This window comes from Corvus kubaryi, unplaced genomic scaffold (assembly GCF_017639235.1).
Source record: "Corvus kubaryi isolate FWS band 111438036 unplaced genomic scaffold, C.kubaryi_AGA036_p1.0 37398, whole genome shotgun sequence".
Classification (NCBI taxonomy): Eukaryota; Metazoa; Chordata; class Aves; order Passeriformes; family Corvidae; genus Corvus; species Corvus kubaryi.
Genome location: NW_024581137.1, coordinates 36,565,450 through 36,589,615, shown reverse-complemented (window position 1 = coordinate 36,589,615; position 24,166 = coordinate 36,565,450). Strand labels below are relative to the sequence as shown.

At 41.1% G+C, this 24,166-nt stretch overlaps 2 protein-coding genes across 6 annotated transcripts in view; both read left to right on the top strand.

Moving 5' to 3' along the window:
• Window positions 1-1,637: 1,637 nt before the first annotated feature.
• Window positions 1,638-13,794, top strand: STEAP1 (STEAP family member 1). Of its 4 annotated transcripts, none has more exons than XM_042043932.1 (6): window positions 2,033-2,120; window positions 2,630-2,875; window positions 5,149-5,253; window positions 6,059-6,571; window positions 7,995-8,159; window positions 9,731-13,794. In XM_042043932.1, the coding sequence occupies exons 2-6, from the start codon at window positions 2,735-2,737 to the stop codon at window positions 9,986-9,988; spliced, it is 1,182 nt and encodes a 393-aa protein (XP_041899866.1). In that variant the 5' UTR covers window positions 2,033-2,120; window positions 2,630-2,734; the 3' UTR covers window positions 9,989-13,794. The 4 variants fall into 4 exon arrangements, with proteins under 4 accessions (XP_041899867.1, XP_041899866.1, XP_041899868.1 ...); XM_042043934.1 differs by lacking the exon at window positions 2,033-2,120 and having other exon boundaries at window positions 2,301-2,875; window positions 6,059-6,131; window positions 6,354-6,571; XM_042043933.1 differs by lacking the exon at window positions 2,630-2,875 and having other exon boundaries at window positions 1,638-2,120; window positions 9,731-12,593.
• Window positions 13,795-23,956: 10,162 nt separating this feature from the next.
• Window positions 23,957-24,166, top strand: part of LOC121671717 (metalloreductase STEAP2) — an 83,043-nt gene continuing 82,833 nt past the window's right edge. Inside the window, exon 1 of one of the 2 annotated variants that reach the window (XM_042043838.1) lies at window positions 23,957-24,032. The gene's annotated coding sequence lies outside the window, so the exon portion shown is untranslated. The remainder of the gene's footprint in view (window positions 24,033-24,166) is intronic. The other variant, XM_042043837.1, reaches the window with a different exon arrangement.

Below are 24,166 nucleotides of genomic sequence, written 5' to 3'. Positions count from 1 at the left end.
GGGCCTCTGCCTTCCTTAGCAGACACCTGTCTTTCAAAACCGAGACAAAAGCACATCTCATAAATACCAGTTCAAAGCTGTGAGTATGCAGTGGTGTCATCTGGGTGTAATGGTCTGCAGGACTGCCATGCAGTTTGCTTTCCAGTAACCATTCTAATACAAGTGGTACTCTGAGTGACGTGGAAGTCATGCCTTAGGGTAGCTATGAAAGGAAAGATTTCACTAGCATTTGAATCTATGTCCACTTTGTCAGCACCCACATAAAACGAGCTTTCCATTTTTATTCACAGACAGGCACCTAATACTACTCAGGATGCACACTAGAGAGGGGATTGCTTGTCCAGGGATACCTAGAAGCATCTGTGCATAACAGCTCACCAGGTACTTATTTAATAGCCAGGTTCACACTTTGGCTGGCTTTTCATCTCATCTTCTGAGAATGCGTATGCAGGAGCTTGTTTGTTTTATGAAAAGGCTAAGGATACCTTAAGGATATTCTATCCTTAAGATAGTATATTCTATTCTTAGCATACCCAGATGCTGCAATCTCTCAGCATCTTGAGCTATCTTTTAAAAATGTAGTTCTCATAACACGAGCTTACACCAGGGCTTCTGAGCGCTTTGCCATGGAGTTCACTAGGAACAAGGTTTTAGCCCTTTGGACTGCAAAATCTCCTCAGCCGGGGTGTAGGAACCGCCCGGCACACCTCGCCGCAGGCAGCCTCCTCCCCTGCGCTCCCACCGCCAGGCGTCACCCTGCTGATGGGAACAGGGGGAAAATCCCAAACCGACCGTGCAAAAAAAAACGAGTAGGGAAGGAAATCAAACGGCACTTGCACAAAGTGAGAGCATACCCCAAGTTAGCATGCCTTGCAAAAAAAAGTAATTAATGGAAAACACGAGGGAAATAGCCTTTATGCAAAGCACAGAAAAACATGCTAATGAAGATAACTAAAAAAAATTTTTAAGTTAAGGTTTTAACACAGAAGATACAATTATTTTGTCTTCTATTCCTTCTAAGGCAATCTCCTCTTTTCTTTCAGATGTGGCATTCAGCTGCAGTCTATGTCCATTTAACATCTACTGAAAAGGAGAAAAAAACCTGCTCCCTTCCCAAGACACAAAGACATGGAACTTGGCATCATTTCTTTGAAGACATCCTCAGGAGGATATAATGTGCTCCGTATGAAAACATTCCTGAGACGAACTGGCCATGTGTTCTTGAACGTCAGTAAGCCACTAGATGTCAAAATATCCACTAAAACAGAGATTTCACAAGATAATGATAGTTCACATTACTGTGTGACTAAAATTTCAGGAGACAGCTGCCTTCTCAAAATCGCCAGCACAGGTTTAAAAAAAAAAAAACAAAACAAAAACGTACAGAATCATGGTATTTTAGGAAAAAACAAAAGTAAGTGAGGACTGCTCATATGAGAAGCAGGGATTAATAGAGCATTTTTTCAGGCTAGGGGAGGAACGGGCAGGGAAGAGAGAACGGACTGAAGGGAGAGGAGAAGGGTTCCCGGGATCCGAAGGGCCGCGGGCCAGTGGCGGGCCAGGAGCAGCCCCGGAGTGTCCCGTGACCCCACAGCGCACCCCGTCACAAGCGGCGGGGCTGCGGGCAGAAGTCCGGCTGGCGGAGGCGAGGGGGGCTGGGGAGGAAGCGCACCTCGGCGCCTCCTCCTCCTCTTTGCGGCCGGGCAGGGAGGGAGCAGGTGAATGCGCCCTTTGTCCGGCCAAGGGCCCAGAAGACCCACGGCCGGGCGCTCTTTGGGCCCGTCGGTGTCGGAGGGGAGCCCTCGAGGCCGCGCCGTCCCGCCGCCCTCCGCTGCTCGGGACGGGGCACAGCACTGCGGCTCACACCCACCGGGCGGAGGGGAGCGGGATGGGCGCAGAAGGCGGGGCCGGGAGGGGAGGTGGAGGCTGCGGCCGGTCCCCCCTTCCCCCCGCCACCTCTCATCTCCTCAGAGGCCGGCAAGCGCTCCGCTGCTGTCCCGAGGCCGCCTTCCCCTTCGAGCCTTGCCGCCGGGCGCTGCCCCCGCGGAGGGAGCCGGGCCGCGGCCGCCGCTGCCGCCGCCCCCTGGGGCGGGAAGGAGAAGCCGGGCTGCCGGGCCGAGGTGAGTGAGCCCGGGGGCGGACAGGGGCCGGCCGTGCCCGGAGCCGCCGGGGAGGTGTCCGCGTGTGCCCGCGCGGCCGGGCTGCGGCGGTTCCGACTCGGGCCCCGCCCGCCACGCGGCCGGGCCGGGCCGGGCCGGGAGCCCCCGGCGGGCTCGGGCGCCCTGAGGGGAGGTGCCCCGCGCTCGTTCTGGCTGAGAAGGAGCGCTGAGCGACGCTCTCCGGCTCCCACTCTCCGGGCTTTCATTCGGTTTTCCACCGAGCTCAGCAGAATTTTTGAAGAGCAGGGAAAGTTATGAAGTCGTGTGCCGAGTGTTTACAGCGTCCTGCACGATGCAGCGGGCGCTTGGAAAGCGAGACACTTAATGCCCAGCACTTTCATGCTGTCATTTTCCGATAGTGCCGAGAGAGAGAGGTGCAGGCACTATCCCGTGCCTCTTCTATCACCTCCTCCTTATTGTCACAGCCTGTTTATTTTACCCATTTTTCTTTTCCTTTTTCGTGGAGCCAGCCCTGAAACCCGTTACTCAGGAAAACCTCTCAATGACTTGGGATGATGTTTTCCCGCGGTGAACATGTCTGCACGTGTGTGGATCCCTGATGGTTCAGTTTTACAATGAGCGTGCATTCTCGGTACAGAATTCGGTACTGTAGTCACAGCGCTGGAAACTTGGCTTTCTGCAGCGGGACGCCCTCCACCCTCGTTGACAGCTGCCTCCCAGAGCAGAAGGGGTGTGCACTGAGGATGGACATTAATGTAACTGTTTTCTTTCATAACAGTTGTGAGTTAGATGACTAACTCTGTCTCTTGCAAGAGTCCTAATTTTTCTTCAGATGTATTCCAAAAAGACAGTCTAAATTACTTCTTCCTGGCAATTTATAAGGCACTGAGTAGTGAATTGTAAGTGCTCTTTTTTTAGGGTTTTCAAAAGCTATTACTGTGCTTTGTTAGTGGGAAATAATTTCGTATTAATAGGTATCAGAAGCCAAGTGGAATACAATGCTATGACACTTTAGTTTCCTTGCATGCAGTCGCATGGCTGAAACCCATAGTTCTATGGAAGAACACCTGCATTCATTCGCACACACTTTCTTTCTTTCTTTCTGTCTTGTTTTCTGCTGCATAAACCTTTAGCTTTGTATTTAACATTGTATTAAACATTGTATCCCAAAACAACCAATAAATCAGCTCTTAGGATCAGCAGCTGGCATTCTAGTTCATGGGTTGCTTTTTTCATATCATGATATCATTTATTACAGCCTCATCAATATAAACCTTTAACTAGAAACTAATACTGGACACTTTGTTTCTAAATTTTCTGAATGAAGAGTGATAGCAGCATGACGACTGGGTGAGTCAGGATTTTCCATACAGAGCTTCCCAATCTAAATTATGCTTTTGGGCCTCTAAGAAAGTGTGGTAGCCAGAAGGTTGGCCTCAATAACAGTGAATGTCCTTCATATTACAAGTTCCTTAAAAATAGATGTGGAGTTCATTGTATTTGTTACTGGTTTTTTTCCAGGTAAGTTCACCATACTAAGTTCTATCTGTAAACTATTCTTTGAATTGTAACAGCTAGAGATTATGTATAGTGAAACATGTAGAAGTAGAAATTCTAAAATCTGAGGTTTATGAAGATATGTGATACCCCAAAACTTTTGCTAAAATCACTGGGACTAGCCCTAAGAATAGGGGGAAAAAACAGAAATGTGTCCTCATCAGGCCATGCTTTCTTGTGTGCAGGATATACAAAGGATAACCTTTTCCTACACCATTAGCTGGTGTAGGAATGGGTTAACAGCCTGACCTTCAGACAGAACTCTTGTTGGCCCTACTCTGCAACACTTGTCTGAAAGGTTATGCTCAAAGGGAGAGCTCACTGCCAGGAGGGAAAAATCCAAAGAGAAATACTAAGTAAAAGAACACTTCAAAAAAAAAAAAAAAACACGTCAGCTTAGGTGCCTGGTGGCTTGGCAGAGAGCAAACCCTCATAGAAGACAGTAAAAGACTGTAAGACTCATCCACTGAAGGAATCAGACACAGTAAATGAAGGAAAATTGTCAGTCTGATTTCTCTATATAATTTCCCAAAAGGTTTATGGATATAAAAGAATCAGTAGATAGAAAAAGAGTTTAATATCTAGTAATTCAGTAGGAAACTACATGGAAGAGCCACCTAGTAAATTTTCATAAAGGCTGCCACAGAAGGTCACCCTGTGGTATGGCACTCTGAACTTCCAGTAGTGTGGTGCCAGTGCCTCTCCTGTAGTGTGCAACAGTGTGACATATACCTGGGAAGTCCCTGCAGCAAGGTCCTTGCAGTCTCTGTAGTTACTTTACACTCTTCAAAATACTGTCTTTCCTGATACCCTAGGATTTTCCGAAACATCTCTTGCAGTTTATCAATTCTCTCGCTTTTTTTTTTTTCTGGCATCTGATTTTTTTGTAGTCCCTAATAGCTTAGAACCATTTCTGCTGGTACTTGTGGTGATGAGTACTGCCAAAATACCTTGGAACAGCATGAGTAAAGCCCCAGTTTCTTGACAATCTTGAAGGGAAAATATACCTCTAAAGCCCCAGAGTGACGGTCAGGTAGACCAATCCTAAACCCTAAAATACATTAGTAACAACACACAGGCTTCTTGCATCAGCAAGTCTCATGAATTTAATAAAATCCATCTTTGTAACATTTAACATTATTTCTGTAAGCTGTTTCAAACTAATTTGTTGTCATTTAAAAACTTTCCTCTTGAATTAATGCATTTATTCCACTAGGGACAGGGATATTAGACTTAAATGTTTGTCATCAGTGATTTTGTTCCACTGATTTATGCTCTCTCTTATTCTCTGCTTTACCCAGAAAATAAGCTGAGCTTTTCCATTCCTAGAGGACAGACTTCCCCTAGTTGACTGTACCTTCTCCAGCAAATGTATGGTGGACAAGGAAGGAAACAATTCAAGGGAAAATAGGCCTCAAAGTCCCAGTATGGCATTTCAAAACCTGTTTTACATCCTGTGTTTGTTTTGCAGGGAGTTTCCACAATGGAGAAGAGGGAAGGTTGCAATCATGCCATTGATCAGAATGCAGGTCAGAACATCGTACTGAGAAGAGACACAGGAAACCTTAACTACTTGGTAATGTTTCTGTAAAAAAGCAGCTCATAGGTCACATAGAATATTGCAATCTTTGATTCAGTGTTGTTCAGAGACAGTGTTACCATCACACTGGCATATCATGAATATTTCTGAAGTGTTGTCACAATATTGACATGAAGAGATTGAAGAGATAAAAAGATAAAGAAAATCTCATTCAATTTAATCACAGTCCATGATAAAAAATACACAAAGTTTGGGGCAGCTAAAAACTACATGAGGATAGCTCCTAATTTTATCTTACCAGATGAGCAAAACTCCATTGAAATAATTTGGGATTTTTACACAGGAATAAAAAATTTATCTTTGGAGGAATCTTCATGATAGCACACTGCACTCAGGAAGTTTTCCACATTACATAAAAAAAGGTCCAAAAAAAAATGTCCTTTAATCCTTCCTTGTGCATATTATTTGGGCTACATCATTAAGTCTATAGCTGAAATTTGACATTTGAAATCTATAACTTATATAATAAGCTGAAATGATGCTTCACATAATGTAATCCTTCCTTGCTTGCAGTGTAGTTATCTTCCTGGAATTAAAATCTATTTTAAAATCACTGCAGATAATGAAGAATGGGAAATCTATGCTACAAGTGCCTTGCTCAAATGCTGACTATGCTGTTTGAAATGTTACGTTTCCAGGGTACCTTGTCTTTAATAGGGCATATGTTTTGTATATGGTTTCACTGCAGTACATGTAAAAGTTATGATGGCAAATACTGCCGTTACTGAAGTTTTTAATCTTGTCTTGAACTCACTTTGTATTTCCTTTCTGTCTCTTCCAGAATGTGGATATGCAGGTTGCCAACCCATCAGAAGCAGCTTCACTTTTTGATTTACATCAAGCACACCATTTTGGTGAGTTTGAACACTCTTCAGAACAGCACTGCAAGCAGGATCTGTTCCCTGAGTGGCACTTGCCAATGAAGATAGCATCTGTGATCTCACTGTTAGCATTTATTTACACTTCTATGAGAGATGTCATATATCCTTTTATAACCAGAAAGGAAAATGTTTTCTATAAAATTCCAATCCTTGTCATAAACAAAGTTTTACCAGTGACTTCAATTACCCTTTTAGCGCTAGTGTATTTACCAGGAATATTAGCTGCTGGTTTCCAGCTCTACTTTGGCACCAAGTATAAAAGGTTTCCCCAGTGGCTGGATAGATGGATGTTATCAAGGAAACAATTTGGACTTCTCAGTTTCTTCTTCGCTACATTGCACGCCTGCTATAGCCTGTGCTATCCAATGAGAAGATCATACAGATACAAGCTGCTGAACTGGGCATTCCAGCAGGTATGATGGGCACAAAACACCAACCCTTCTGTATTCAGAAAATCTTGTTTTGGTCATTCAAGCAAATCTGGATGGGGGAAAGCCATTTTCATTGCCTTTGTTTGATTTTGAAGTAGATTCCCAGAGAGCACTCTTAAGAGATGAAGCAGGACCTAGTTGCCAAAGCATGTAATAGTCAAGAGTCATCACAGTACCAGTGTGTAGTAAATAAGTTATTTTCTTCATTTGGGATTTTTTCTCTCTGTAAAATTGTATCTCACATGAACATTTAAGTCTTTGTCACACTATTAGTTTAGTTTAGATTAATCTTCTCTGGACTAGTGAAATCTATCAACAAAAACGAGTACTGAACACAACATTTTTAGACATCTTTGCGAAGTGAGTCAGCTAGCAGCAAAGGAAGGCTGAGCTAAATCACAGTAATCTGTATTTGCACAAACTAAATTTGTGAATACTGGTGGCTCACAATTGGATTGATACACGCTACTGTGTTTAAAGATAGAATTTCAATGATTGTTTCTGACTCATGGGCAATAGCTGACTTGCAAAGCTCTCCAACGTCCTCTGTGACTAGAGAATTCCTAATGCTCACCTATCACCTTGAGTACTCTAAGTACTGCGGTATTAGGAATATTCCAGTATAAAGCATAGACTGCAAATGTATGTTTTTATTGCCCCCAAAGTCTAATCTAGAGTTCTGTTAAAAGCACAATATGATGATGTCTGTAGATTCTTAAGATTTCTGTAAACAGTCAAACCATGTGTTGACAACTCTGAAATCAGCCTTACTGGTAATCTGACTTCATTGGATTACTAGAAATTTCCTTGAGATTCCAATCTTCAAGATGCAGAAATGATCATATTTGGGGCATATCATGCCATGGTGATCACGAGCAGGATCAAAGTGCTGTTGCAAGTAGTTGTAAACAGGAGAAGCTTTGACATCAGTTTATTGATATCACAAATGTACCAAGTCATGTTTTTTAAAAAAAACAGAGTGAAACAACTACCCTGGCAGGATACTTTTATTAAGAGGGCCTGCTGAATTACTTCCCTGAAGTAGCGCTGTTGATATATTTCTTGTTGTTATAATCTCCCTGATATGGTATTTAGCCATAGGTGGATTTTTTTTTTCTTGTCAAAACCAAGATTTATTCTTGCTGTGAAGGCAGCCTCAGAATTAGGCTCTCCTGGGCCAAGACACTGAAGTGTAAATTCTTCTCTCTAAAAGCTCTGCAGATACTAGTAAAGACTTTGTCATCAGAAGTAAATAGCAGTTACAGTCAAAGTCATTCAAATAAACCAAAATACGGTATTTCTTTGCTTATTTCATTAATATTATAGTGAAAATAGTGAATTTGTATTTCACACAAACAGCCAAGTGTGCCGGTCTGTAATTTTTAATGTGGTGTTCTTTTGGCAGGTCAAACAAAAAAAAGAAAATGCCTGGATTGAACATGATGTTTGGAGAATGGAGATTTATGTGTCTCTAGGAATTCTGGGACTTGCTTTGCTGGCCCTGTTGGCAATAACATCAATTCCATCTGTCAGTCACTCTTTGACTTGGAGAGAGTTCCACTACATTCAGGTGTGCATGAATGTCATTACTGCACGTCATCAGTCCCATTTGTAGAACTGTGTGTTATCAGCTAAGACCATTAGGAGTTAGAAATATTAAATACAGAGGAGTTAGTAAAACCAATCTAAAAGTTTATTCCGTATTCTTTGTTAATTGGTTTGCGAGAAACGTTCTTTTTATTTACTCTTTTGTCAGGAGAACAGGCTGTTGCATTCAGTGTATAAAGTGGGAAGAAAAGACAACCCCATACTACTTTTTTTTCTCCTCCTGCCTTTGTGACCAGCAGCAGTTGTCCCTTCAAGACCTCTTCTTAGCTCTGGTGCTGAAGACATTTCAGTAATCTTCTAGGCATCTTATCTTTCCTAAATGCCCCGTGTCCTGCTGAATTGGGAGTAGGTGGCATTGAACCAGTCAATGCTGTTCCCAAAAGACACAGTGTATTCTGAAAGAGACATCTTAGAACAGATGCATAATCAAATCCAGCCAGTCTCAAGTTTGCTACAGCTGTGCTTCTTTCCTTCACCCAAGCATTTGGTTTGCTCTCAATTCTCTTACATCATATGCAATAATAATCAGGGGTGGTTCTGCTGACATCAGTATGGTGAGGCTAGACTTAAGCAAGTGTTGGATCAGGCCCTCAAACAGCAAAACCTGAAAATTCAATAACCTACTAAGTACATGGCACTTCAAATTTTGATTTATATTTTAAAAGCAGATCTGAAGTATATAATCACCAGTTAGTGATTTGATACTCTGCACGTTCTATGAAGTCCATCATTTGTAAGATAAGTTTTCAGGTGTACAGAGAATATGGACAAGTCAGGAGGGAGTCTCCAAATGCATGCCTGCTTTCAGTATTGAAAGACTATGGTGAAGAAACCCAGAAGAGTAATACTTTTGTGTTGGACTTAGTTTATAAAAAAAAAACCTTATTACTTAAAAATCGGGTTCTGTATATTCAGCAGTTGGAAAGGCAGTGTTCGACTTCACTGATGAGTATGAGATTGTTAAGTGACAAGAAACTCAAAATTACCAGTAAATTTTCTTTACTCCTGAATTTTGTAAAAAAGCTAAGCCAAATTTATCACTGTAAGTGAAATGAAAATCAAGTTTCCTGTAGTTGTACAGTGCTTTTGCCATAGCACTAGACTTACTAGAGTTTGGGATTTTAATTTAGCTTAGAATTTTTCTTTGCAAGTAATCAGTTAATCCCTTAAAATATCTGCTGCTGAACTCAAAATAATTTGTCACAGAACTAAAATAATTTAGTATACAGATGGCATCTGTAAATTGAGATATTCAGGATTGAGCACATTTCAGGAATAACCTGTAATTTCTTCTGTATTTCAGCTAAGTATAGCAATACTTGAAAAATGTTCCTCATCCATTTTCTTTTACAGTGGCATAAAGGGGTACAGTTGGAGTCTTGACTTACAGTTCTTACATTTCAGTTTAAAGCAAGCGGTCTCTTTTCTTTGACTTGAGCAAGGCCTGTCCAGATTTCCATATTTGCTTAACAGAGTACTTTTTTTGACAAGCTGGGAAAAATAAATAGCTTACTATTTTCTTTCTCTTTTCAGAGCAAGATGGGATATTTAGCCCTGCTGCTATGCACTGTTCATGCACTGGTGTTTGCTTGGAATAAGTGGGTTGATGCTAAACAATTCATCTGGTATACACCACCTTCATTTATGGTTGCGGTTTTTCTTCCTATTGTGGTTCTGCTTTGTAAATGCTTACTGCTCCTCCCATGTTTTAGGAAGAGGATAAGAAAGATCAGAAGTGGTTGGGAAGCTAACACAGAAGCCAATCAAACAAGCATAACTTCCAGACTGTAGATCAAATATGGACATTTCCTGTCTACGCATGTAAATATGCTCAAGGCCATGAAATTTTCACTCATGAGCTCTGTTTTCACATTTGCTATAGATGTTTATTTTTCACTTTTCTTTTTGACTTCAGGAGTATGAGATATTTAATGCAATTTTGTAGTTTTCGAAGACAGAAACAAAAACATTTATTTTACACTTTAGTCTATTCAGTGTTTCGGTATTTGATGATTTCTTTCTTCTGACTCACTGCTTTTAAAATCCAAGTGTTTCATTGTCTCAATCCCAATTCTTTTGTAGGCAAAAGCAATCATAAATCATTTCTCCAGATGACCACAGAAAATAAAAAAATGATTACACCACAGAGCTCAAGAATGCTTTCTGCTTTGCATAGCCATGTGTGTACCTTCATTAAATCTCAGAATTATAATAGGACAAAAACTAGAGTATTTATCATCCTGTTCCCTCTGAGCACCTGCAGCCTATGTTTCACTCCGCAGAATAGGGACCTTGGCATATGAGCCCGACAGAAACTGTATTCCCGCCAGGTCTTGAATGTACACAACTGGGCAAGCAGAATTACAGGGATCTTTACAAGGTAAATATTTCCCAAGGCTTGGGCACAGTCTAAAAAAAGAGTTCTTAGACTCAGATCTCTATCTTATCCAGGACTAGGTGTGTCTCTGTTTACTTGGAATGACAAAACATTTCCCATTTTTTTTTCCACAAACACCTTCTTTTGTTTCTGATGCTGGAAATTTTCCATGCTTTTGACCTAAGCCTGCAGCCCTTGACATGTGCTAAACTTTATTTGCCCAAATTATTCCAGTGGGATAACTCCATCAGGTAAATGTGTTTTATTGTTTACTCTAGAGCCAGCACAATTGTGTGACTGGAAGAAAAACATTAAAAATAGACATTTGAATCTTGCCACCAATTTGGTGAAATGCTCATGTAAAATGGTTTCCAAATGCATTTGCTTTTACAGAAATTTTCATTATAACTTTAATAAGATCATTAAATCCTACTTTCCTTATGTTGCATAGGTCTGGCTGGATGTTTTAAATGAGTAATTCATTTGTTAGTATCTGTTTTGAAATATGTTATTTGGTAGTTAATATTTTCACCCCACATCAGGAACATCTCTGCCAGTCTGCCTGCAGGAGTTGACTAAGACATGGACTGTTGATGCCACCTATTGCTGGAATCATCTGAATGAGAATTGTAATTGGTAATGGCTCTGGTATTACAACAAACAGGAAAACAACATAGGCCTAAAAAAAATATGTAATACATGGTGCTAATGAATCTGTTGTCCCTTTCTGGAGTTTTACACTGCGCATAAATAACAGACAAAGTAAATAGCTACAGGGATATTACATTTTATATTTTCCTGATTGTTACTGTTAAACTATTGCAACTTAAAAGTTGGCCTCTTTATTTGCCCATAATGTAGCACTGTGAACGTAACTGGGAGCATGGTGGCCTGTATAATATAGATTGAAATCTGTACCATTATGTTTCAAACCAGTAATGCATGGCAGAGGCCAAAACCCTACAATACAGAAGCTGGACAGCAATGTTAGTCTAAGCACTTTCTAACAGAGCAGGAAAAGTATGGCTCTCAGTGCATTTGCATTTACATTTCTATGAATGAAATAAATCTTTTCTAAGTCATAAGCTCTATGCACTTATTACAGAAGATAGTGCAAGATAGCATAACTTTATTCATTTCTACCTGTTAATATGGGTTGAATTCCTAACATAAATTACAGGGGCAAACCAATTCCAAGATCATCACATACTATCCAAACTGACCTTTTATGCTCATCATTCAGCTGGGGACATTAAGCACACTTCAGACTTTTCTCTCTGACATTGCCCAGAGGCAAATCCAGAAGTGTCTTCTACCAGATGAAATTTGCATACAGTCTACAAAAGCTATTCCAAAAATCACACATAACATCCAAACATTCAAGCACATTTTTCCCCACTGATTGTTTCAAGTAGGAGCCAGGTTTTCTGTCACATCTAGCCATTTTTCTGGAAGCTACCATTGAATGCCTATAGCCAGAATTTGAGACTTCATATTGACTCTCTTCCCTGCTTTTAAGTCTTTAGTAAACTACATCTTAGTAACTCACTTCCCAGCCTGTAGGCTGCCCAGGGAAATAGTTGACTCACTGCCCCTGGAGGTATTTAAAAGACATGTAGATGTCTTTCATGCTTAGGGACATGATTTAGTGGTAGGCTTGGCAGTGTTAGATTTATGGTTGGACTCAATGTAAATGATTCTATGCACTATAAGGCATTCAGATACAACAGTGACAGAGGAGGGTCATGCAAGGTCTGTATGGGGCTAAGAAGAAAATGCCATTGACAGTATTTAATTTCTCCCTTTGTAGCAGATCTGATTTAGTTCAACACTAATGAAACTAAGTTCATATGTACCTTTTAATTTATGTTTATGTACCCATTTCAAAATTCAGTGTATTAATAGGCCTATATATACTATTATAATACATTAATTGAATGTGTGTGCACATTTTAGGCACTTACTCGTATAACACTAATTAGTTTTATAAAACTGTTCATCATTAAATGCTTCAATGTATGCTGTGTCTGTCATTGTGTCATATACATCCAGGATAAAACAGTAAAAAGGCACAATAGACTCTAGAAGAGCTGCTGATAGGAACAGTCAAGAGGAACCATTCTCTCCATGCTGGTGAAGAGCCTGGAGCCTCCAAAGGAAAGAAAGCAAAGATGTGAATGCAAAATTACACTTTCATAGTGTAATGAAATTACATTTTTCCTGACAAAACCTTTAACTGACTGCCTGTATATTCTAGCATTCAGAGGAGGTTTGTGAGAAGGAAGAGAAGGCTTTGGAGGGAGACCCAAAATCTCTGGAAATACTGATAAAGACCAAGAAAAGTTCAAGAATAGCAAGGGCATTGAGGAGAGGCATGTATAGGCATACTTTTGGGTAAGAATCCATCATTCTAGTAGCAGTGGCTTTAAAATGCCTCTACAAGGCCTGCAAAGTACATTTTTCTGTTGTTATATGTCTCCAATATATTTGAGAGACACAGAATTGAAACTCTGAAGATACAAGTTGTTAAAGGGGCCTGAGGAGTTTTATGCCAAATTCATTTGGAGAGGTCATATCCAGAATACTCTTCCCAAAAAGTCATAGCAACAATCATTGCTCAGGAAGCTAGAGCCAGGGCTGTGTTGGCTATTGTGCAATGCAAATTCCTGTTGAGAGCACCATTTACTGTAAGCAGTCCCTCCCTTTGGCCACTCTTCTCTGTTCTCTGAGTTCTGCAAGTCTTTAAAGATGTGAACTTCATCAGAGTAGGGTGTTGGATCCAGTTGAAAGGTGATGGAGAGAGAAAAATGATTCAGCCAGATCCATTCATGGGTCTGATTAACCTGACAGCCATGCACAGATGTCAGTAGGAAGGACGGGAATAGGAATGGTATAAACAGGCAGCTTAGCTTATCTTAAACCAGCCCTAAATGCAAAGTTCCAAGTGCTCCTAAAAGTTAAAACTTAGATTATTTCATCCTATTTCAGTAGCAAGATTATTCCTTTGCTTCATTTGTCATATTCTTAGTTTTCCATGAATCAGCAGGCAAAAATGTGTTCTAGAAACTGTCATCAAAACCCGTATAAAACTGACTGGCCTCTACGTGACTGTGGGCTCTGTGGTTTCATTTGTAGAGATGATGATCTCACATCTCCTCTTTTCTCCTATATCCATAGTTTCTAGTACTGTCCCTTGACAACACAAAATGGTTTGTGTTGTCAAAAAAAACATTTTTGAAATTCAAACTAATTTCTTTTAAGCTGATTCTCTTTAAGTGGCATGAAAGGAATAATTCAAAGGAATAAAAACAAAATGACCAATTTTTGAAAACACACTGAATCTACCCCAGAAGAATGTAATCTGCTGTAGTTGCTGTAAGCGTCTGGCAATGGCTGATCATTGCCATTGTTTTTTTCAGTGGTGCCAGGATTTCTTGATCCCATGAGCCTATTCTGTTGCTGATGGCAAAATTACTTTTCTTATTCTTTTATTAAAACAAGTCTCATTGAATTCAGTTGCATCAGGGTTCAATTTTTGTATCATTTTTTAAACTTTTCTGTAGATTGAGTTTAATATTTGAATGGGTGTAGTGAGGCTAATTTATTAAGTAGGCCTAATAATTTTTCAGAGATTTTCAACTGAAAATACATAAAACCAATCCATGAACCAAACTCTATAAACATAAAAAAGACTACAGCTACTTTCAATAACGATGATACAACAGAAGATAGAGTTGTTTTGTATTTTGGGGGGTTTTTAAATGTGTATTTAATCTTCATAGCATGAAAGTATATTGCTGAGATAAACATGCTATGTCTTTGACTTGGTTAAAGATGCGTAGTCTCTGTGGGACCTGTAGAATACTACCACTGCTACTGAGAGAAGTATTTAGTCCTTAAATTTCATCTTTTAGGGCTAACTATTAAAAAAGAAGCAAGGCAGAGGTAGGGCGTTTTGAACTGAATGGTCAAATTTGTAGTTTTCAGTCATGTGCAGTCTTTATATACATGCTTACACTTCATTGTTGAATGTACTCTACTGAAAAAGAATTTTTCATATGAATATCTCCATTACTTGGAATGCTGAGAAGTATCTTATTGCTGGACTTAAATTAATGGCCATATAACCCACCTCTAATTATTTCTCTGCTTTATTTTTTCAGTCCTGTGACTCATATATAAAACTGAATGGCTCTTCTCTCTTGCATGTACCTGTGCATGTACCAGAATAACTTCTGAACAGTGCATCTCATTCATTGAAAAATATTCTAAGTATCTAACAGGAAATCCTTAAAAAGAAAACAAACAAGAAGCTGGAACTGGAAAAAAACAAGCCACTTTCAGAGCTCCTCAAGTATCTCTGCAACTTTAGTTTAGAAATCTAACAATTGGTAGATGTCGCCCGTAATTAAAATAATGATGGCTTTCCCCCTTCTAATTTGCAATAGATTTTGTACGTTCACAAGGATATGAACATCTTTAATTATTTATTCCCTGATAATTAATGATGGACCAAAGGGTATTCTGGGGCTATGAAGCTATGCAGAGAGGCATCAACATGGAATCAGAAGGAACAGGACAAATGGAGATCTGTGAAAAAAAGGGAAGGAGACACTGCAAGCACTTAGATTTTCTTAAGAGAGGAAGGAGTATAGGAGTTCAATGGATGTTAAAGGGTAAAAATAAGTAGGTGGAGGATGCTGAATGAGATGAACGAACATCATCAAGTTAGTAGGGAATAGAAATCCGTAGTAAGGGAGATGGGAAAAATGGAGGACAACCGAATGACTGGTGGGAGAGTCTGAAAACACTGAAGTGAATCCTTGAAACAGAGGGGATGGGAGGGTTGGTTACCACATGGAGCTGGGGAATGGAAAGAATAAATACAAAGAGCCCAGGTATACACAGTTTGACCTGCAGAACCTATTAAGTCGCAAACATTTTTCCAACCCTGAAATACTGTTTGAGGCATTTCTGGGGAAATCCGTTCAAAATCCAGTGATATAGAAGAACACCAGCAAGGTTGTAAGTGGTTCAGTGACACACTGTTTCTGAAGTTTGGGGAATGAGTCATAGATATTGTTCCACTTTTCATAACGATCTATATATAAAGTGAATTATTTTCAAATAGCAGACGTTGCTGTTTTATTTCCTGGTAAAGTGTACATCACGTGCTGAACGAAGGAAAACTTCTATGTAAGACACAATGAAACTAAACCACTCTTAAATGTTACGCAAAATAAGGAACCAACTGAAACCAGCTTTAGATGATACATTACACTATATTCAGAAAATCCCTAAGAACTTTGGTTTAATTCTTGTACTGATACCACTATTCTACTTCAAGTATTAAATCATACCATTTAGTTCTTGTGGAGACAGAATTCCCAGTGAAACCAATGGGACTTCTACTTAGCTATTTAGAGCAACGTTTATCACTGTCTTCACTGTCTTTAATGCAATTACCAATAACTTGTTCACCTCCTCCAGTGTTTGGATGGACTATTGTGCCATGTACCTTCCATCAAGGCAGCCTTATCAAGAGAACAGCAATTAAATGCATTACCATTCTTTATTATCAGCCTGGCCTGAAGCACTCCATCTGGGGGTTTTGTTCCTGGTGTTGAATACCCTTTTGTGGGTAAAACATCTTCTCTTTTGCATACTTTTGCTATTAATAACAACTGCCATTGTTATTGTGCGTTTCTTATTCCATTCTTACTTCATTCTCTTTTAGTAAATTGCTATTTCAATCCATAGTCTATACTTTATTGTCCCTCCCTTACCAGAAGGGGCAGGGGAAACAGGGGTGGTGTATTTGGAATGCAGTTCCCTACTGGTGTCAAAACCAGCACAACCTCCCTGGAAACTCTTCCACGTAATTGAGTTCTTACATCTTTCTGACACCAAAGTGCTAAAAAAATAAGGGAAAATTGGTGGTGGGGAATGCCAATGGTGAGGAAGAGAAAATGAAGTACATAGGGTAAGTAGGAATGAGATACACTTAGCTATTAGAATGAGGTGAGGGTGAGTGAATGAAGCAGGGGGAAACTGTGAGCCTACAGAAAGTTTGGGAGATGGAAGGGGGGGTATTATTTAATCATAATTTAATGCCCCCTTCCCTCTGTTTTCACATTCTATTCCAGCCTTAGCCTCCTTTATGCCTCCCTTTCCCCACCTTTGATCCCTTCCTAAACATCCCACAGTAAGCCTTGCACATTCTTACAATCCCCCTAAAATATCCAGTAGCAATTTTCAGACGATTCTTTTTCCCTTGCATACCATACCAAGTCCCACATCTCTTTAGAAAAAGACCTCTTCGATTCACATTACATTCAGGGGAAACAGTCTTTTTCCTTGATGACCCTGGTGGGTTTCACCCCAGTGACAATGATCTGGTCATTCCCCTTCGATGGTCTTGGCAGTAGGCAATTTGGCTTCATTTTCATTCATCAGCTTGCTGGGGCTCCTTCGCCTGTTACTGCTCCTCTGACCCCTGCTGGGTCTTTGGTTTTGCCACAATTAGCCTTTGATAATTTAACCCAGCAATACAGAGAAGCACTTCTCACATGAGCAGAGTGTGGAGCAGCTGCATTACAGGAAGAGACTAAAAAGGTGGGAGCTCTTCAAATGAGAGGGGAGAAGGTGGAACGGGATTCAATCAAGATTTACAAAATATTGAAGACAGTGACCAAGATAAGCACAGAACTATTTTTCACCAAATCTACCTTACCAGGAATAGAGAGGATTCAATAGAAATAGTTAGGAGATCAGTTTGCAACTGATTAAGAACATGCATCTTTCTGCAGTGAACAAATTCTGGACCTTGCTGCCACAGAGGACTGTGGAGACAAACAGAATCAGCAGGTTCAAAAGGAGGTTAGACAAATCCAGAAACAACAGTCCCTAAAGCAACACCAAAAGGGCTTTGTAGGTATGTACCCTATGACATCACTAGGGTAAATACGGATTTGGGAGGAGAGTACAAAATACAGTGGCCAAGATTGCACACTCCTTAAACAGCATTTTGTTTTGCTGCTCTTGAACATGTTTTAGTGGTTTAGACAGGCTATTGGTCTGACCAAGTATGGTTTCTTATGTTCCCTTACATCAAGAGTAAATCACTCAGACTAATACATTCCTCTAAGTTTCATGGCTGGAAAACAAATATGTTAGGAATGACAAATTCTTAAAGAAAAAGCTATTGCCTTGATAGTGAAAAATTGCTTAACTCTTAGGATCTGTAGCAACTCTTTGGTCTCAGTTCATATCTGTGGAATTAACTACATAATTCTTTACAGGACTGGGAACTCAATTAATATTCCACTGCTCTATAAACATACAGATTTTCCTTTTACAGTGCTAAGTTGATATTGAATTATGGTTTCATTTTTGTTTGTCAGGGAATATTTTACACAGCCAGCATGATCCCATTCAGTGAAACAAAATGTTCAGAATCAATTAACTGAAGACCTAATCTATGACAAGGTACATGTAATAATGAGATTACAAATATTTTACATGTTAAATATTTTTGCATTTTCACCACCATGATGATACACACTACACGGTGTAGTACCTGCACCAGTACAGGCTGGGAGCTGACTTGTTGGAAAGCATCTCTGAGGAGAAGGACCTGAGAGTCCTGCTGGACAACAAGCTGTCCATGAGCCAGCAGCGTCCTTGTGGCCTTGCAGGCCAGGGGTATCCTGGGGTGCATTAGGAAGAGCATCACCAGCAGATTGAGGGAGGTGATCCTGCCCCTCTAGTCAGCCCTGGTGAGGCCACATCTGGAGTGCTGTGTCCAGTTCTGGGCTCATCAGTACAACAGAAGAGTGGAGCTCCTGGGGTGAGTCCAGCAGAGGGCTAGGAAGATGACTGGGGGACAGGAGCATCTTTCTTACAAGGAAAGGCTGAGGGAGCTGAGCCTGTTCAGCCTTGAAAAGAGACAGCTGAGAGGGGACCTCACCAGTGTCTATAAGTATCTGAAGGGAGGGTGCCACGAGGATGGACCAGGCTCTTCTCAGTGGTTCCAAGCAATAGGACGAGAAGCAATGGTCAGAAACTGATGCACCGGAAATTGCACCTAAATACGAGGGAGAACTTCTTTACTGTACAGGTGACCGTGCACTGGAACAGATTGTCCACAGAGGGTGTGGAGTGTCTCTCACTGGAGATACTCAAGAACCACCTGGACAATCCTGTGCCATGTGCTCTAGGATAAACCTGCATGAGTAGGGAGGTTGGACCAGATGCCCCACTGTGATCCCTTCCAACCTGAAACATCCATGATCTTGATTTTCACTTCTCCTGCTCTAAAGAAAAGCCTGTGATCTGCAACTTTGTGAAAGAAATTTGAAATCAAGGAGCTAAAAAAGTAAAACACAGTAGTCTTAGACTGTCAAATGGTGGCCAAGCCACAATCCAGCCTACGCTTCCCTCAGCTACTTTAGTATTCAGGCAAGTATTTTTGTCTTTTGAATAAGCTTTTCAGTTTTGCAATATCTATACTTCACTAGGAAGGAGGTATGTTTGTTCTTGGTTAAGAAGTCAACTGATTGAAAACTTTGGTCTGGATGCAATTGTTTGCATTATAAACATAATCTGGTTTTCCCCTGACTTTGGGGAAAGATCACACTTTTAGAACCTACTGTCTCACTTTGTAGATACCTTTTAAGATGAGCAGCCACAAATCAAGAAAAAAAATTCTGACCTTCTGTTACTTACACCACAAAGAAAATGTTGTTTCAAGAAGTGGAAAGGCCACACATGACTTTGTTCTCCACATGAAACCAAGAACAAAGGTCCTGAAACCCCTCAACTGGTCATCACAACAGCTATGGAAAATCACAGTCAGAAAAATCTAGGAAAGGTTTCCTTCCTTCCACTTCTCTCTGGTGAATAAAATTAATCTGATAGATCATAAAATCAGAAACAACCCTCACTGGTTTTCTACTTGGATTGCCTTAGAAATAGAAGTGCAAGCCTGGATTTTTTTTTTTTTTTTTGGCGGAGGGAGAAGAGGGGGTAGAATAATCCTCTACTTTGGGTGAATCACCCTTAATTTGTAATTTCTCTTGGGAAGAAAGAGATACCTTGTCTTGTTTCACATGACTTGCCAGTATTTCTCAACTATACCTTATTAAACATGCTCTATAAAGGCATTTCTTCTCTTTCCTTCATTCTTTCTCTTTTTTCCTTTCCTTTACTACTTTTTTCTTTTCTCTCCACTCTTTTCCTCTCTTTCTCAAACGAATAGCTAAATGGTTTTCATTTTTTCAGTTTGTGCTTCTATCCAAGAGCCTGGCTTTTGACTACTGAAATTCAGACCCTACAAGGTCTGAGAGAAGTAGTGATACCTGAACAGTTAGTGAAAAGGGGACATCACAAATTGATGAAATCCAATTAGTGAAGGAAGAGAAGAGACTTTAGCTGAGGTGTTTACCATTCATTTCTGTACTTTGTTTAATTAGTTCTAAGGTGGTGGTATTTTTAATAGTATATTTATTTCAACAAATAAAACCACCTTTTTTCAAGTAAACAATGACGTATCTCTCAGATCCATTTCATCCTTACAAAGAATGGGTAAGAGGTATAAGTTTTATTTTTAGAGTCATTGCAGGCTGCCATAAGAAAAAATTAGTTGGTCTAAATGTTCCTGGCTGGGAAACATTGTATTTTTCTGCTAGGTTATAAAATTAGCTGTGTTGAGCGTAGTATGCTTATTATTGTATTTGGGTTTGTTGCCCTGATAGGAAGCAAAATTTTATGTGTTTGTTTTCACTCTCTTGCCACAAGGAAATCCCCAGGGCTTTGCTTTCCCATTGCCAAGAGGAAGAACCAGAATATCTGTTCCATTTGCCATTTGGAAAATCCTTTGTTATGTTATATCCCTTAAAGGAAGGAATAATAATGCTGCCCTGGACTTTGCTAAAAAAGAAAAACACCTGCAAAGAGAAAATAATCTGCTATTTTAACAGATTGTTTAGGGTAGTCATTTAACAGGGTATCTGACAACTATGCTGACCATAGATCTTTGTAAATAATTTGAGAAAACTGTAACTATCCAATTCCATCCTCTCACTAAAGAGACATGGTCCAATTTTGCTGAGAGCTTAAATATATAAAAGGTATTTATATACCCTTGCTCTCATGCTAATCTCCATGCAAAACAGGGCCCGCTATGCTTTTCCTGTTTGAACACATCAGTTACACAGCAATGGAAGGGAGGCTGTGGTTGTTTTAGTCCCAATTTCAAACAAGAATTTTCAAACTACAAAACCTCAAAAATGTAGAAGGAAATAATGAGAACAAGTTAAATCCATCAAACTGCCTTGATTTTAATTTTTAAATGTACTAGATACCAAGTTAGTGTATCTGTTCAATAGCCTGGTAAATGACCATGTCTCAAAAGTTCCCTCCTTTACCCCTGTGCCAAAGGCTAAAGTCAGGTAGGTTTGCACATAGCAAGAGGAGAAACAACTGGAGAAGAAATGAACAATGTAGGTGAGAAATTACACTGAATGATACCCAGGGGGTTGTGGGTTAGGAATGAAGGACCAGGGTCAGAGCTGGCATACCCGACATAGTGCAGGCTGGAGGACAGAACCTGTGACACTTTCCCATGAAAATGCAGCTAGACAGCACTCACAGGCCAAACAGCTGCTCAAGAAACGGGTAACAAATCATAGATCGTTAATCATGTACCTGTGTAAGAACAAAGCTCCCTCCTAAAAAAATCAACACAGATAAAGCACATCATGTCCTAAAGGTCGGAGTCTTCTGTTCAAGACTTTATGCTGCAATAATAATGTAAAAAAATTCCCGCAGGAAAGTAATGACAAACCTTCCAATTTATAGCCTTCTTATTAAGGCTTTAATTCAAATAAATTAAGAATTATAAGACTGTGACTGCTCGGATTTTGTGTGATACATTATCATTTTGAGGCACATGACTCAAATGCCCATTTTCATGTAAATACTTTTCTGGTAACAGGAGTCACATAAAGTAGCACATAAAGAGAATCAGCCAAAAATAAAGCAGGAAAGCCATTCTGCTTTTTTCTTTTGACACATTAGTTAGTTGGACTAAAATTTTTGAGTTCATACAATTGTAGCTGGACTGGCTACCAAAAAAACAAGCCTGGGCTAATGACTTTTGAATCAATAGCAAAGGAGAATATTAGAACAAGAAAATGAAGAGCTGAAATGCTAGTTCTCATCATGGAAAGCACCAAATCAGTTCTGAGTAGTCTGTCAATGGATTCACCATTTTGTTTTATTCTGTGGAGTATCAACTCAGTCCTCAGTGTCTGAGAGCAAAAAATGCAGTTTGGAAAATCAAGCAATACAATTTCCATGCACCTGTTTACCACATTAAAAAACCAGTTTAAAAATACATGTTTCCAACATCAAGAATATTACTTATTTAATAATCAGGGAGGGGAATGAATGGCTTCTAAACTACAACAGAAAAGTGTCCCAGTCATATTTTCAAATTCTACAGCATAGTTACCATGATTATATATGGAAACAAATGTTTGAATTAATTGCATGGTTCATTTTGCTGAAGTCCTCGGTTAATGCACTATAGAAACAAGTCAGCATGCACAGACAAAGGATGAAAACTTACCTTCAGTATTTCAGTGTCATTATATGGCTTCTTTTCAACTACCTGTGCATTCATCAGTTTTTGCTGCAACACGAGAGACACATTTTCATGTGGGTTGGTCAGTTTGAAATGCATTAAAAACAAAGGATTGAGGGTTATACCTTGTAATAGATATAGCATAGCTTATTGAAAGGTAGAATTTATTAGGAAAGTCAGAAGATATTAAAATCAGAAACTACGCTTTTTCAGGGAAAAGCTCCATTTATCTTCTGCTAGAAATTTCCATATCAAACAACATGAAATTCAAATCTTGGGGCTCAGCTTTGCTTTTATGTGGCTGAACCATGTGTTTCTCATTTCATCTAACACTGAAATTAGAGCACAACTTCCATCTGTGCAGAGTATACTGGGAACACAGCAAACATGGGGAGTGACCTCCCCACTATCCACACCTGGGAAGCTGTTCTGGGCTGCAGGGACACCCAACACTCCCTCAGAATTAATCTTTCATGAGAAGAGTGGTGAAATGCAGGAATAGGTTGCCCAGAGAGGTGGTGGATGCCTCATCATTGAAAACATTCAGTCAGGCTGGACAGAGCTCTGAACAACCAGATCTAGTGGAAGATGCTCATGCTCATTGCAACAAATCATGTTGGACTCTGTGACCTTTAAGGGTCCCTTCCAACCCTGCCATTCTGTGACATACAATGGTACAATTCCTCACCCACAGCCCTACAGCTGGCACTGTTTGCAGCAGCACCCTTCTGCCAGGAGAGGATAAGGAAAGGCGGCTGGTGGTGGGTTCCTGCTGAAGAATGGCCTGAGGCAGGGCAGGGCCTGGGAGGTGTATTTTGCCCTCCAGGCCATGAGCTCCTCTGGGGACCAGCCAGTTGCTCACAGCTGCTCCTGTGTCAGCAGCACCCCAGATCCAGCTCTGCCTGTGCTGGGAATGTTATGAAGGCCAGAGGGGCTGGGTCTGGACCACCGTGGCCAAGGCTGAGGGCACTGCAGGGCCATCCACACCCCTCTCTTTCCCCACACTAACCCCCCATGCTGTCACAGAAAACACAGAATTGTTAAGGTTAGAAGGGATCTCTGGAAATTATCTAACCAACCCCTGCCCAGGCAGGGTGACCTGGAGCAGGTTACAGAGGAAAGCATCCAGGTGGGTTTTGTATGTCTCCAGAGGGAGACTCCACAACCTCCCTGGGTGGCCAGTTCCAGCACTCTGCCACCCTCAATGTAAAGTAGTTTTCCCTCATGTTGAGGTGGAACTTCTTGTGTTTTAGTTTAAGCCAATTGCTCCTTGTCCTGTTGCTGGGCACCACTGAAAAGAGCCTGGCACCACCCTCTTGACATCCACCTTTGATATATTTATATGCATTGATGAGATCCCTCTCAGTCTTGTCTTCTTCAGACTAAACGGGCCTAGCTCCACAGTCTCTCCTCATAAGAGAGATCCTCCAGATCCCTCATCATCTTTGTTGCCTCCCCGGACCCTTTCCAGTAGTTCTTCTTACACTGATGAGCCCAGAACAGGCTCAGCAATCTAGATGTGGCCTCACCAGGGCCGAACAGAGGAGGAAGATCACCTACTGGCCACACTCTTCCCAATGCACCCCAAGATACCACTGGCCTTCCTGACCGCAAGGACACACTGGCTCATGGTCAACTCGTCACCCACCAAGGCTCCCACGGCCTCCGGCCGGGGTGGCGGCGGTGGCGGAGCGGCCGCAGGGGCGGGTCGCAGCGGCGGGAGAGGCGCCGCCTCCCGCCCGCCCGGCACTGCGGGGCCCGAGTGCGAGGAGGAGCAGCGGCGGCGCGGCGCTCCTGGCGGGCGGGCGGAGGTGAGCGGGGCCGAGGCGGGACGGGCCTCATCCCCGCCGGGCGCTCCTTGGCGCGGCCGCCGCTGCCCGCGGGGCTCTCCCTGCTGCCCATCGCGGTGGCGGCGGCTCCGCCGCGGCTGCCCCCGTCTCCGGGC